Below are 12,615 nucleotides of genomic sequence, written 5' to 3' on the forward strand. Positions count from 1 at the left end.
TAGGGTTTAGTGGTGGACAGATACGGTTGGACTGGATGATCTCTAAGGTCTTTTCCAACCTAGTGATTCTATGATTCTATGATTTCTGTGATACTCTCCCTGCAGTTCAGCGTGTATTTCTAAAGCCCTCTTGCCTGAGGGCTTTAGTGCTGCGTGGAGGAAGGGCTAACCCTTTCCTGCCATGAGGACTCGGCATTGTGTTGTTGCTGTGATAAGGACAGTAACAAACCCCATGGTTTTGTTCCTGATCTGGGGCAGGGGTGTGAAAGGTGTACTCCCAGTTCTCACATACTTCCTTTCCCCTTCCACATCTCTCTGTGTATTACAGACCAGCTTGAAAACTGTCCCCCTCTAGAAGTTGTCTGTAGAAGAAAGAGCAGCATGGACCAGAACTTAGGATGTGCCCCTTTCTTTCTGAGAACAGGCACTTTCCAAGTGTTGGGAATTTATCTGTTACCACCTCTCCTGAGCCTTTTGTGCCCCCTTTCCTCTTAACAACAGAGGGCTTACTTGAGCAGAAGAAATACAGACACTTCACCTCTGTTCCTTTCTGCTCCTCTGCCTTCCCTCCTATCATCCCATGTGGGAGCACTCCGCAGTGGGAAGCACTGTTCTCCTGGCCTTGGCGGAGATAGTATGCTCAGTCCCTGTATTTCCTTCCTTTTCCATCCCCTCACCTTGTGTAACGTCATTAACAGAGATTCACTACGGTAAAGCCAGGCTTAGGATCAGGTTCCCTTCTCATGTCCTTGTAGGGGGGCATAGATCCTGTCATGTCTGACGATAACACTAGAGGTGGTTTCCCCTAGAGGAGTATTAAAGGTGAATATCTGTAGTAGTATGAAATCCAGGTAGCATCATGGAAAGTATTTTCTCTGTGTTGTTATTTTAGAATGTCAAAGTAGCCAAATAGTCTTGTGTATTAAGAGATTGTCCTTTAAGCGATTTATGTCAGCGATTGCAACGCTTTCGGTTTTAAGAAAACTGTACTCTTTGACATTTAGTTTTACACAGCAAGGTGAAATTTCTAATTGCCACCTATAAAATATTTCTGCTTGTTTTTTTTCTTTCAGAGGATTATTTATTTCTATCTCAGACAGAGGCCATATAAGGTCAATTGTGAACAACTGGCCAGAGAATGACGTTAAGGTACTACCACTGTATCATTTTTTTTTTTCTAGTTATTTAATCTCAGTTGAGCTTCTTAAGATTTGTTAGTATTTGATGGAACTGTAAATACTAAGTAATGCGTCCTTGGTTGTTTGATGATGATCACAAAATACAGCTCATGAAGAGAATGCGCATCTTGAAGAGCAGTGTTCTATCCTAGACATGAGCTTTGTGGTTTGAGTAAGCAGTGATGATAAACAGACTGCCAAAGTTACTATTTTACTTCATTATTCCATGCTTTGAGGGGTGCATCTCTGGGTCTTGCTTCCTGTGTTACGCAGCAGTAGGAGAGGTGATCTTGTCCTCGGATTAAGACACAGAAGTGGTATTAAAGAGGCCCAGATTTTGCCATTAAATCCTGTATGACCCAGTTGAGCTGAGAACCACAAGGAGTGATGAAGTGAATTATACTTACCCGAACTTTTTGTTGTCTGGATTTATGAGTGAAATCATAAACCCAAGTTACAAGCTGCAGTTCCACAAAGCAGTTTGGATAACTCCCAGTGAGCTTTCAAGGGTTTGGGCTGTGGATTTCTGCAAAGAAAAAAGAGCATAGCAGATTCTAACATTAGGCATTATTGCTTCAAGTAAAATATTCCTCAATCTATTCTTTGTTTGACTGTACAAACATACCTGAATTTTTACCTGGAAAAAACACAACTGCTATGGCTCTAAACTTCATAAATTTCAGTAAGCATATATAATGTTACCTGCTTTCGTTTTTAGGCTGTGGTGGTTACTGATGGAGAAAGAATATTGGGCCTTGGAGACCTAGGTGTGTACGGCATGGGAATTCCAGTAGGAAAACTGTGTTTGTACACAGCCTGTGCAGGAATACATCCAGATAAATGCTTGCCTGTGTGCATTGACGTTGGAACTGATAACACAGTGAGTTTGGCTGAACTTTGCCTGCCATAAGTTATTCCTTTGAAAGTATTTAGTACTGTAAGGAAGATTTTTATTTGAGCACTTTTATTTAAGATAAAACCAAATACTTTATGTAAGGGTAAGTGATTTGGAATTCACTATACAGTTACATGTCAGTGATTGAAAAACGCCAGTTAATTTGTCAGTGAAATGGTACGTTTGGAAGTAATTTGAATGTTGGAACACTGTAAAATAGACAATCAGGCTTACCTGACTGTAAGAAGCTGGAAATGTGAATTGCATTTATTACAGCAGTTTCTTATTCACAGAATAGATTTGTTCCATTTTAAAAGCAGCCAGCAGCAACCTCACGTACCAGCTGAAAATACTGAACGTTGGTACAGACTGAAGGCAGTTACAGTGGCTATATAAATGCAGTGTCTTTGGTGCGAAATGTGTTACTGTGAACCCTGGAAAGTGTGTATTGAGGAAGTGATTCATTCTGTGGCTGTCCTTGATTTATCCTTTTGCAGACACTCCTAAAAGATCCATTTTATATGGGCCTGTACCAAAAAAGGGATCGCTCACAAGTCTATGATGACCTAATTGATGAATTTATGGAAGCCATTACAGACAGGTATGACACTGAATATTCTGCATGGAAATATGGTGAAAACTGCTGGCAAAAACAACCCCATAACACACTGTCCTTGAAACAGTCATTTAAGGGTAGGACTAGAATTCAAGAGATAACACCTGTATTTCTGGCTCTCTAGTGATTTTCTCGGTGACCTGGAACATGCTGCTTGTAGTTATCCATTAAATATGCACAGGATGGACATGGAACTGTTTTAAGGAGTGAAAGGCCTGAGGACATCCTTGCAAAGATAATTGATTATGTGCGGGATTTGTTTTAAAGTGACTGTATTTCTTTCTGTCTAGTGATAGGAATATTTGCCGTTTCTGTAGGTATGGCCAAAACACACTTATCCAATTTGAAGACTTTGGAAACCACAATGCTTTTCGTTTTTTAAGAAAATACAGAGAAAAATACTGTACCTTCAATGATGATATTCAAGGTATACCCTTTCTTTATGTTCCTTAATGTATGTGCAGAAACTTTGCCTGAAACCACAATCTGCCATGTCGATCTGTTCAGCTCACCTTAGATTTGTACTGCTTTTACAGGGACGGCTTCAGTGGCCTTGGCAGGACTGCTGGCAGCACAGAAGGCCACGGGTAAACCACTTGCAGAGCAGAAAGTCCTCTTCCTTGGAGCAGGAGAGGTGAGTTCTCTTAAGGGCTCTGGAGCAAGGGTTTAACTCTGTATTTTCTGGTTCTGTAGGACTTGTGGACGTTCACATTCTCTGAATGCCATTGCAGAACTTTTCACATAAAGCCAGGTGCAGTGCATTAACAGAAGGGACTACCTGCTTAAGGATGGCGATTTGGAAGGTGTTTAACATTTGCAAGGACTCAAGGTTTTCACTTTCTTCCTTAGAAGAAAGTAAATTATAAATAAATAAAATTATATATGCTTCCTTCTGGCCTTAAAAAAAAGCATCAGGGACGTTTGTGTAGTTGAAGGGGAATTTATTGTAAAATTAGGGTTTAGTAGGAAGGGTGAAGAACATCTGTTAATTTTTATAGCATTGGGAAGAAGTACACAGTGGTTTTCTTAGCACGTTAAATCAGAGACTGTTTGCAGGGCACTACTGAGTTGCTGGGCCAGCAGTGTCAGGACCAGAATCATGCTTCTTGGTATATCAGCAAGATCGCTTCTGTGGTGCTGACAAAATAACTTAATTAGCTGAAAATTTCTGCAGCTGGGGAAGGTCCTGATTGCAGTAATTGGCTAATGGTGTGCTGTTGCCTGAGCCCTGCTCTGCACTTCTCTCTGCCTTATTTCTCCTGCCAGACTTAGCAGCTTGTGCAGTGAGCCAGGAGAAGGGACCTAGAGGGAAGCACTGCTAGCATCGCTCTCTGCGCTCTGTCTGCCAGGCCTTTCTCACAGACAGCAGGAGCAGAGGGAGGTTTGGAAAGAATTTGCGCACAAAACTCGGCTGTGGTTTCTTGATGGGAGGGCTGCAGCCCTAACTTGTTCTTACTGTCTGCTTTGGCTGCTTCATTGTGGCAGCTGAACTGGTTCAGGCAAGGGGCACAGAACCCAGAAGAGCTGCCTCTCTTTTCCTTGAAGATGTGACACTGTTGAGCCCAGGAGTCTGTCCTTGTTCCAGGCAAACATTGCTTGTGTTTCAGAGCTGACGTACTAAATGATTTTTGTGGGGATGTTGAACAGAGTGGTGTTGTGATAACAGACCTCTTCTGTGGCGTGTTAAAAATCAAAGTCGTTTTATCCACAAGGCCGCCCTGGGGATTGCGAACCTCATTGTTATGGCTATGATGGAAAGCGGTGTTTCTGCTGAGGAAGCCTACAGGAGAATATGGATGTTTGACAAATACGGCTTACTGGTTCAGGTAGGGGTGCACCGTGCCCTGAAATGCCACAGTGCAGATAACCAATGCTTTCTTTTTTCTCACAAAAAGAATCAACCTTTTATCTGTAGGGCCGAGAACAAAAGGTAGATTCCAACCAAGAACCGTTTACGCATCAGGCTCCAGAGCAGATACCAAAGACATTTGTGGAGGCAGTGAACGTACTTCGGCCTTCAGCTATCATTGGTAAGCAAGATTATTTCTGTTCCTGTGTTTCCATCATTTGGTTATTTGCTACATTTAATTTGCTAACATGGCTCCAAGGAGGTTGGTGACAGTGATAAGCATTTTTGCTGGTGTAAATAAGATAAAAATGTGAGGTCAGTTTTCTGCCTGGAAATACACTGAGCTGCAGATTAGCTCTCAGTGCATCCTTCATTGCAGTTGTGGTGCTCCTTCTGCATCGTGTCCTTGTTAGCTGCTTCCTCTAGTCCTTGTCCAGCTGGTGTTGCACTTTCTTAGAAAACTCTGAGCATGGCCAGAATGAACTGAAATTGTAATGAAGGGCCAGGAAGGCAAAAATGCAACCTTTTTCCCCAGGCGCATCCCCTCCACCAGCAGCAAGCGAGAGAACAGTCACAAACACAGCATTTTCTGCTTTACAGGTGTTCCCTAACTTGATTTTTTTTTTTTCCCTCTGACCTTCCTTCCCCCAGTCAGCTTCTCGGGCCAGAATCTGCCAGCAGCATGGCTGGAAGGAGCTGTTTCATACTGCAGTTCACCAATACCTTTTAGGTCACTGACATACGTAGGTATTGATTTATAACTGGTGGCCTGCAGAGGCCAGATGGGATTAGAGGTATTTCCTGGTACAACTCTGCAATTTCCTTTGCACATGATTTATTTGGAAATGTAAAGTGTTTTAGCTGAATAGCTGCCCTGAAGTTTGTAGCCAGCGTACTACTGTACACTGTTTTTATGTATGAATTTATTTATTTATTTATTGGAACTAGATGATCTTTAAGGTCCCTTCCAACCCTACCATTCTATGATTCTATTTGTACCTATGAGTTTGGGTGTGGTCAGAAATACCTGTATCAAGGGAATGTGGGTTACACAGTTAACACCCAGCTGGCGTGAATCCTCTGTGAAGAACCTGGAGTTCCCGCTCGCTGCTTCAGGGCTGCAGCAAGTGTTCTTTACACAGATCAGTTAAAAAAATAATGTAAAATAGGCTCTCTGAGTGTGACCATCAAGCCAGTTCTTTATCCAGCGAGCAGTCCATCCATCAAACCCATGTCTCTCCAATGTAGAGACAAGGATGTTGAGCGGGACGGTGTCGAAGGCTTTGCACAAGTCCAGGTAGATGACATCGGTTGCCCGTCCTCTATCCATCAAGGTCGTGACCCCATCGTAGAAGCCACCATATTCATCAGGCAGTATTTGCCCTTGGTGAAGCCATGCTGGCTGTCACCAATCACCTCCGCATTCTCCATGTGCCTCAGCATGGTTTCCAGGAGGATCTGCTCCATGATCTGGCCAGGCACAGAGGTGAGACTGACTGGCCTGGAGTTCCCTGGATCCTCCATTTTTCCCTTTTTAAAGATGGGGGTCATGTTTCCCCTTTTTCAGTCAGCAGCAACTTGACCAGACCATCGCATTTAAGCAGCCACTAACACAGCAGTGCCTGGTTTCTATCTCCTGCTGCTGGAAAAGCCTGTGGTGCTTTGCTCTGTGTGGGAGATTTCACGGTGACGTGAACTTAATCTACAGTTGCTGTCATCTGCCCTGAGGCAGTCAATTATTGATTCTGGTTTTATGTGTTTCCATTTTCTTCCAGGAGTTGCAGGAGCTGGGCGGCTCTTCTCTCAGGATGTGATCAAAGCAATGGCCTCTATCAACGAGAGGCCCATAATATTTGCACTAAGTAACCCTACGGTGAAAGCTGAATGCACAGCAGAGGAAGCATACACGCTAACAGAGGTACCTAATGTTTAGAAATGTCGACCTATTGGCACTTAGTGATAGAACTGGTTGCTGAGTGTGAGAATGGGAGAGCTTGAATTATTTTATTATTACTGGGACTTACTGACATAATATTATGGATCTTCCTTGTCTTCTGGCAGAAGTAAATGGAGGCGATTGGAAAAGAAGTCTTCATTTTTACATCATGACAGATTTTGCAAAGCTTAAAATATTCTAAATCTTAAGATACCCTAAATCCTGTTACTACTTTTTAAAAGAATGACCATGAGGTACTGCTTCACAGGTTTGATCAATTAACTGTTTTCCCACCACTTTCTTTAATTATTTGTGTTTTAAAGAAACACATTAACGTCGAAATAGAGACTGGGTGCAACCTTTAAAACGTAGTGGCTGAGTGAAGTCCTTAAAGCAGGTCATTGTCCTTGTATCACTCCAGGGATTCGGCTTTGCACTCAATCGTTTCCTACCACCTGCAGGTCAGGACCCGTATCGTTACGGTGACCTGTGCTTCCCGGGCAGGAGTCGGTGGTGGCCTTCTGTCCTTGCATGCCCTTCTCGCAGCGTCAGTGTCTCGGACAGTGGCACCACCAAACGTTGAAACGAGTGAACCAAGAATAAACACGCTTCATTCTGCACCGTTACGTTGAAGCCATTACACTGTGCGGGATGCTTGGGGGGGTTGGAGGTTGGGGTTTTGGGCTGTGGCTTTTAATAACACTACCACTGGTGCCCTCAGACCTTGGTTTTGCCTTTAATGAAGCAAGTCCTTTATCCTTCTGCACAACTCGTTATATAAAGGTAATCATCTTTGCAGGGAGCCTGAGGGGAAGGCAGTCGGGCAGCATCAGGCAGAGGAATAGTGACTTTAACACTTGAATGGGCTGGAAATGCCTTTCCTTTACATATTAGACTCCAGCTCGCTTTGATCTCTCTCGTGTCCACTGGGCCTGCCTGCAGGCTTCAGGGGTAGGGTTTGTGAAAAACCTTTGTGCTTTTCTTTCAATTTTCTTTATTTTATTCTTTTTTTTTTCCCCCTAAATACAGTCCCAAATCAAGTGACTGTCATTTGAAAATGAGTGGATGGAGGGATTTCCTTGTTTCTCGATACAGAACTACAATCTCCTTCCTTCCACTGTTAGTGTAGCTCAGTTTCCAGCATTACAGCCTCAGCGGTGTTAGCTTCATAGCGGGAAAGGTAGAACTCCATCATCTCCCCTCCGCACACAGGTTCTCTTCCCTCTTACTGGGCCCGTCAGCTCGAGGGGAGCTCTTGCCACAGAGATCTGTGGGTCCAGAGTGCACCCTAGGCAACCTCTGGACAAAATCTAGATCTTTGCTTTTAACAGTAAATGAGAATGTTTTTAAATTAACATAGTTTAATACCTCTCAGATATCTTGCATTGGCCTGAATAGTGAGTTGGGTGGTGTTTCAGAATATAAAATTAAATTGCAGTATCTTGGATAGAAATAAATAAGACTGAGTTATTCAGCCATGCCTTTAGCTGGCATAAATGTAAAAACTAGTGGCATCTCTGATGGCTGAAGGAGGTCAGCAGCACAATTAGAGGGAGAATCAGCTTAATTTTTGGTTGCACTTTTTATAGAAGCTGTCATCACTAACCTTTTATTCCATATTCTTTTTCCACTAGATGGCATCTCTAAAAGCCTGACGATGCTTTAGTTTCCTCTGCCACTGTGTATTGTGTGGGTTTTTGTTGTGTTCTAGTCTCCATTGTCTTTTGGTCCTATCCTCAAATGCATCCATGTGTTTTGAACCCCACACAAAAAGGCTGTCGCGTGTGCCCTAACATTCAAACATAGTTCCCAAATCTTCAGCTTCTTTGGTAATTTGTTCTCAAATGTGGTGGTCCCGGGGAGCCTTAAATATTTTAAAGTAATGTTATTAAACCTGTTACTGAAAAGAAGGTCAAGATTTTTTGCTTACAGGAGTTTTACTTCGTGAAGGGTCATTTATCTGGAGGGTATATTTCACACTCCAAACTCTGGCTTATTTTTTAACATTTTAAGCAAACTGCATTATTCACTCCTCTCAAAGCTCTTGGCAATAGAAGTATGATAGGGCAGCGCCTCCCTTCATCCTCCCACCCATCAGTAAACAAGTGACCTCTTGTTACTGTACTTCTATTTCAGTCTCCTTTTGGAAATGGCCATTATTCAGCTGCCTTTGTACAGTCCCTACCGTGGTGGGTCCTGGCTTGTGGCCGTGGTTCCTGATACACGGTTATGGTTATAAATAATGGTTAACACACAAGTACTGTATTTTGTGTGCGAGTAGTTCCTTTAAGTCGTGGCTGTCTTGAGGAACAATGAATGATAACACAGACTGTTTCCATTCCTTAGAAAGCTGCGCAGTTCAGTGTGTGTGCTTGCCTCTGTTGCTTTCCAGATGTTCGCTGCAGAAACATGCAGATGCTTACTGGTTCTTGTATCTCTTCCAGGCCTTACTGGAAAGGGTGGGTTTGGTTGTTGTCATTCTGGGATTGCAGAAATGGAGTCAGCAAGGGATTTAAGTATGTGCCTGAATCCGGTTGCATGCAGTAGGGCCGTTTGCCTTTTTGCATTTGGGTGTGTGCTTGAGGACGTTCCTGATTCGGTGCTGGAGTTGACTGGGAGCTGTAGGACTCTGGTGTGCCTGTATTTCATAACGACAGTTTTGCTCCATGCTGTTGGCTCTTCAGAAGCTCCAACATGACTGTGATTGTTCCTCTGTTTAACAGGGCCGGTGCTTGTTTGCCAGTGGCAGTCCCTTCGAGCTGGTGACTTTGACAGACGGAAGAACCTTCAAACCAGGCCAAGGAAACAATGCCTATATTTTTCCAGGTAATAAATAAAGTTGTCTTATTTTAATCATTAAGACTAGGCTATTAGCACCTCTTCTTGGGTTCTCTTGGTACACTAAGCACAGTTAGTGAAGCAGCATGCAGAGGTGTTACCAGCATGTAGAGCTGAGAACTCAGTCAGAAGAATGAATGAAAGAAAATCAGGTAAGGATGGGTGTTAGGCATGTGCAGCTACAGGTGCAGCATGCACACAGTGAGCTCACTCAGCTGGGTGTTTCTAAGAAGACAAAAGGCTTTGAAAGTTGCTGCATTTTGGGTTCTTCTGCTTGTTTTAGGCCGGGGGACGAGGAGAAAATAAGTATCAATATGCTCTTCTTGAAGCTATGTCTGCACAAATGGGGGTACAAAAGAAGAACTAGGGATATTTCTCTTTCTCTTGCCCTTTCTCTCCCTTTCCTCCCCAAGGTCCAACCCCTTGTCAAAAGCCACCTATTATGGTAAATGTCTAGCACACATGGTAATAGTTTCGTGAATGTGTGTAGAAAGCTATGGGAAGATTTTTTAAAAATAACATTCTAGATGACTCGCAGCTTCTCAGCAGCAGGCTGCATATTTTAAAATGATGTGGCCCTAATTGGCAATAATTTTATTGTAGGCGTGGCTCTCGCTGTGATCCTCAGCAGTGTTCGACATATTAGTGATAAGGTTTTCCTAGAGGCTGCTAAGGTAAGTGTGGAAGCAGAGTAGGCTGTGGCTTCTGACACGATGGTGGATGACAGGATGGGCAATTTCTCAAATCTTGCTGAAACTCTAATTGTTTCCTGTTTGATTTCTGTTGGTTTTATCCCTCCCCAGTGGGGGAAAAATAGATTTTGATCAAACAAAATTGTGAAAAGTGTCAGCTTCCATTTCAATTTTAATTTTTTCATCTAGAAACCAAACATCCAAATAGGAAATCTGTCCATGTGTAAATTCCCTCCCAGCCTCGTCTGGCAGCAGGCCTGCCTCCTCCTCCCGCCCCGCTCTGGGTTCCACAGCTGGCGGTGTGGGCAGGGATGCACGTGGTCCCCAGGCTCTCATCCTCTCCTGACTTTCCACTCGGGAGCAGGAGCACCTACCACCTCGGAGTAGCCAGTGAATCAACCGACCAAGCACTTGGGCAGTCCTGCAGGCATGTTGTGCTCTTGTAACTGACATAGTTGCGGGGAGCTCAGCCTCAAAAAAAATAGGATCCTACTTTGCTAAATGCCTACAAGCAGAATTTGCTGATACAGGCACTGAATGAAGAGTAGATCTTTTGAGAATTCTGAGATTGTGGCTGCCTTATTCGAGTGCTTTGGGAACACTCTAGTAGTAGGAACATGGCGACTTGTTTCTGTTGGGTGATTTAGCGTGTTATTAATCCTATTCTGGATGCAGTAAATAGAATTTGTGTTTCTAACTCAGGCACTGGCAGAACAGTTGACTGATGAAGAACTTGCACAAGGAAGACTTTATCCTCCACTGTCTAATATCAGGGAAGTTTCTATTTATATCGCTGTCAAGGTAAGTATGAAGCATAAAAGTGGACTGTACTAGAAGTGTTTTATGTGTAGATTAACTTGCTGAGTTGCACAGTATGACCCTTGAACACTTAGGTGCTTGGGCACAAAGCACCCACTTCTTTGTGCCTTTATTAAGAAACACTTACAAAAATCTTGGGTTGTTTGGATGCTTCAATTTGGCAGTGATGATGGACCAAAATTACGGTCCTTTGATTCCTGAAATTAGGTTTTCAGATCCCTGGTAAGACATTCGGGGATTGTAAACAGACTTTGGTGTTTGTCTTTATCCAGTTTGTGAGTCCTAAACATATTGCGGTAGAAGCGTGGATGTTACGTGAATGTAGTAAAAGGCACAAACTGCATGGTGATTTAACTTTCCAGGTTATGGAATTTTTGTACGCAAACAACATGGCTTTCCATTACCCTGAACCTGCAGACAAGAACCGTTACATTCGATCAAAGGTTTGGACCTACGAATACGAATCCTTCATGCCAGATGTGTATGACTGGCCTGAATCTAAGGTTCACTGATGCATCAGAAGATCGCACTCCTCAGGCACTATCTTCTACTCTGCAGGGATCCCTCTTTCAGACCAATTTAAATCATCATCTTTGAGTCCTGTAATTTATTTTTGCTCACTTTGTTGGTTTTTTTTTTTTTTTCCCTCTTCTACCCCATTTTTCATTCGACGTACATTTCTCTCCACTCTCCAAAATACCTGATAAACTGTATGGGTGATGGCATCCGTCACAGGAATGAGAGAGCTCTCCAAAAGTAATTTAAATAATGGCATTGCGTTTCTAGTTTAGAGCTGGCACCACACTAAAGAATTCCATTAATGGTGTTTTAGCTACGTGTGTTTGACGATGAACTATAGCTCTCTCGTCACTGCTCATTTTCAGACTTATTTCTGCGTTTAATTATCAGTCTCTTAATTGTCCTGGTGTTGTCACATTACACTATCTGTGACATCACCAAAGAGCATTTGTCAAAAAAAAAAGACAGCTTAAGACAAATTTAGCAGTCTAACAGGCTTTCTGTTGTGTCTGTTGTTTAAAGATGCCCTTGTCCAGACTTCCCTGTGGCACTGGGTGTTGCGTTTGTTTGAATGTGCTTTGAGGAGCGGCGTGGTGGGCACGTGTGGAATCTGCAGCAATGCTCGCGTTTTGTGTTTTCATCGTGGCGTGAAAATTGTTGTCAGGAAAAACGTGAAGTAGTTAAAATTATCTTGGAAAGCCTGAAAAGAATATTAATCACTTAATAGCTTTTAAAAACAAAGCCATGCTGTTGCATAATAAATTATGTCTCATAAAGACATTATCTTTTAGAGATTTTTCAAGGGGATTTTCTGCAGTGGACTCAAAGGGGATGTACTACAGGATTTTTGTTTCATTTGTTAATTTTTGCAAGGTTATGTTTTTTCTAAGCTATTTTTTTTCCTCCCTTGCATACCCCTGTTTTCACAAAAAGATGTGTGGCTGATGTTCTCATGACATCACTGACTCAACCACTCCTAAGTGGATGCACTCCCCTGTTGGAACAACACCCCCCCGCCGCTGATGAAACAGAAAGTGTTACAGGCAGCTATTGACACGCACATTTGCAGAAGTTTGACTGAATGTTTCTTGTGGTCTCAGTCCAGTCTGTTCAGTTCAGTTTGAACACAGGACTTGAAAGATCCAATGCCTAGAAGCTCTAAGCTGATCACTTCCCTCACTGCATTTACAAGTTTAATTTGTCAGGTTTTGTGTGTAAAAACAAGAACAGCAAGTTCAATTTTCATTGCAATAAACAGCACTGCACATTTGAC

General features: G+C 42.8%; 1 protein-coding gene across 1 annotated transcript in view; it reads left to right on the forward strand.

The window, feature by feature from the left end:
* Positions 1-11,335, forward strand: part of ME2 (malic enzyme 2, NAD(+)-dependent, mitochondrial) — a 23,506-nt gene extending 12,171 nt beyond the window's left edge. The window contains exons 4-15 of the mRNA XM_010159903.1: positions 1,074-1,149; positions 1,897-2,058; positions 2,571-2,674; positions 3,007-3,116; positions 3,226-3,323; positions 4,402-4,515; positions 4,605-4,719; positions 6,314-6,456; positions 9,198-9,300; positions 9,916-9,986; positions 10,707-10,805; positions 11,186-11,335. Coding sequence (XP_010158205.1) covers positions 1,074-1,149; positions 1,897-2,058; positions 2,571-2,674; positions 3,007-3,116; positions 3,226-3,323; positions 4,402-4,515; positions 4,605-4,719; positions 6,314-6,456; positions 9,198-9,300; positions 9,916-9,986; positions 10,707-10,805; positions 11,186-11,335 — 1,345 coding nt within the window. The remainder of the gene's footprint in view (positions 1-1,073; positions 1,150-1,896; positions 2,059-2,570; positions 2,675-3,006; positions 3,117-3,225; positions 3,324-4,401; positions 4,516-4,604; positions 4,720-6,313; positions 6,457-9,197; positions 9,301-9,915; positions 9,987-10,706; positions 10,806-11,185) is intronic.
* The last annotated feature ends 1,280 nt before the right edge of the window (positions 11,336-12,615 follow it).

The sequence above is a fragment of the Eurypyga helias genome, unplaced genomic scaffold (assembly GCF_000690775.1).
Source record: "Eurypyga helias isolate BGI_N326 unplaced genomic scaffold, ASM69077v1 scaffold39429, whole genome shotgun sequence".
Lineage (NCBI taxonomy): Eukaryota > Metazoa > Chordata > Aves > Eurypygiformes > Eurypygidae > Eurypyga > Eurypyga helias.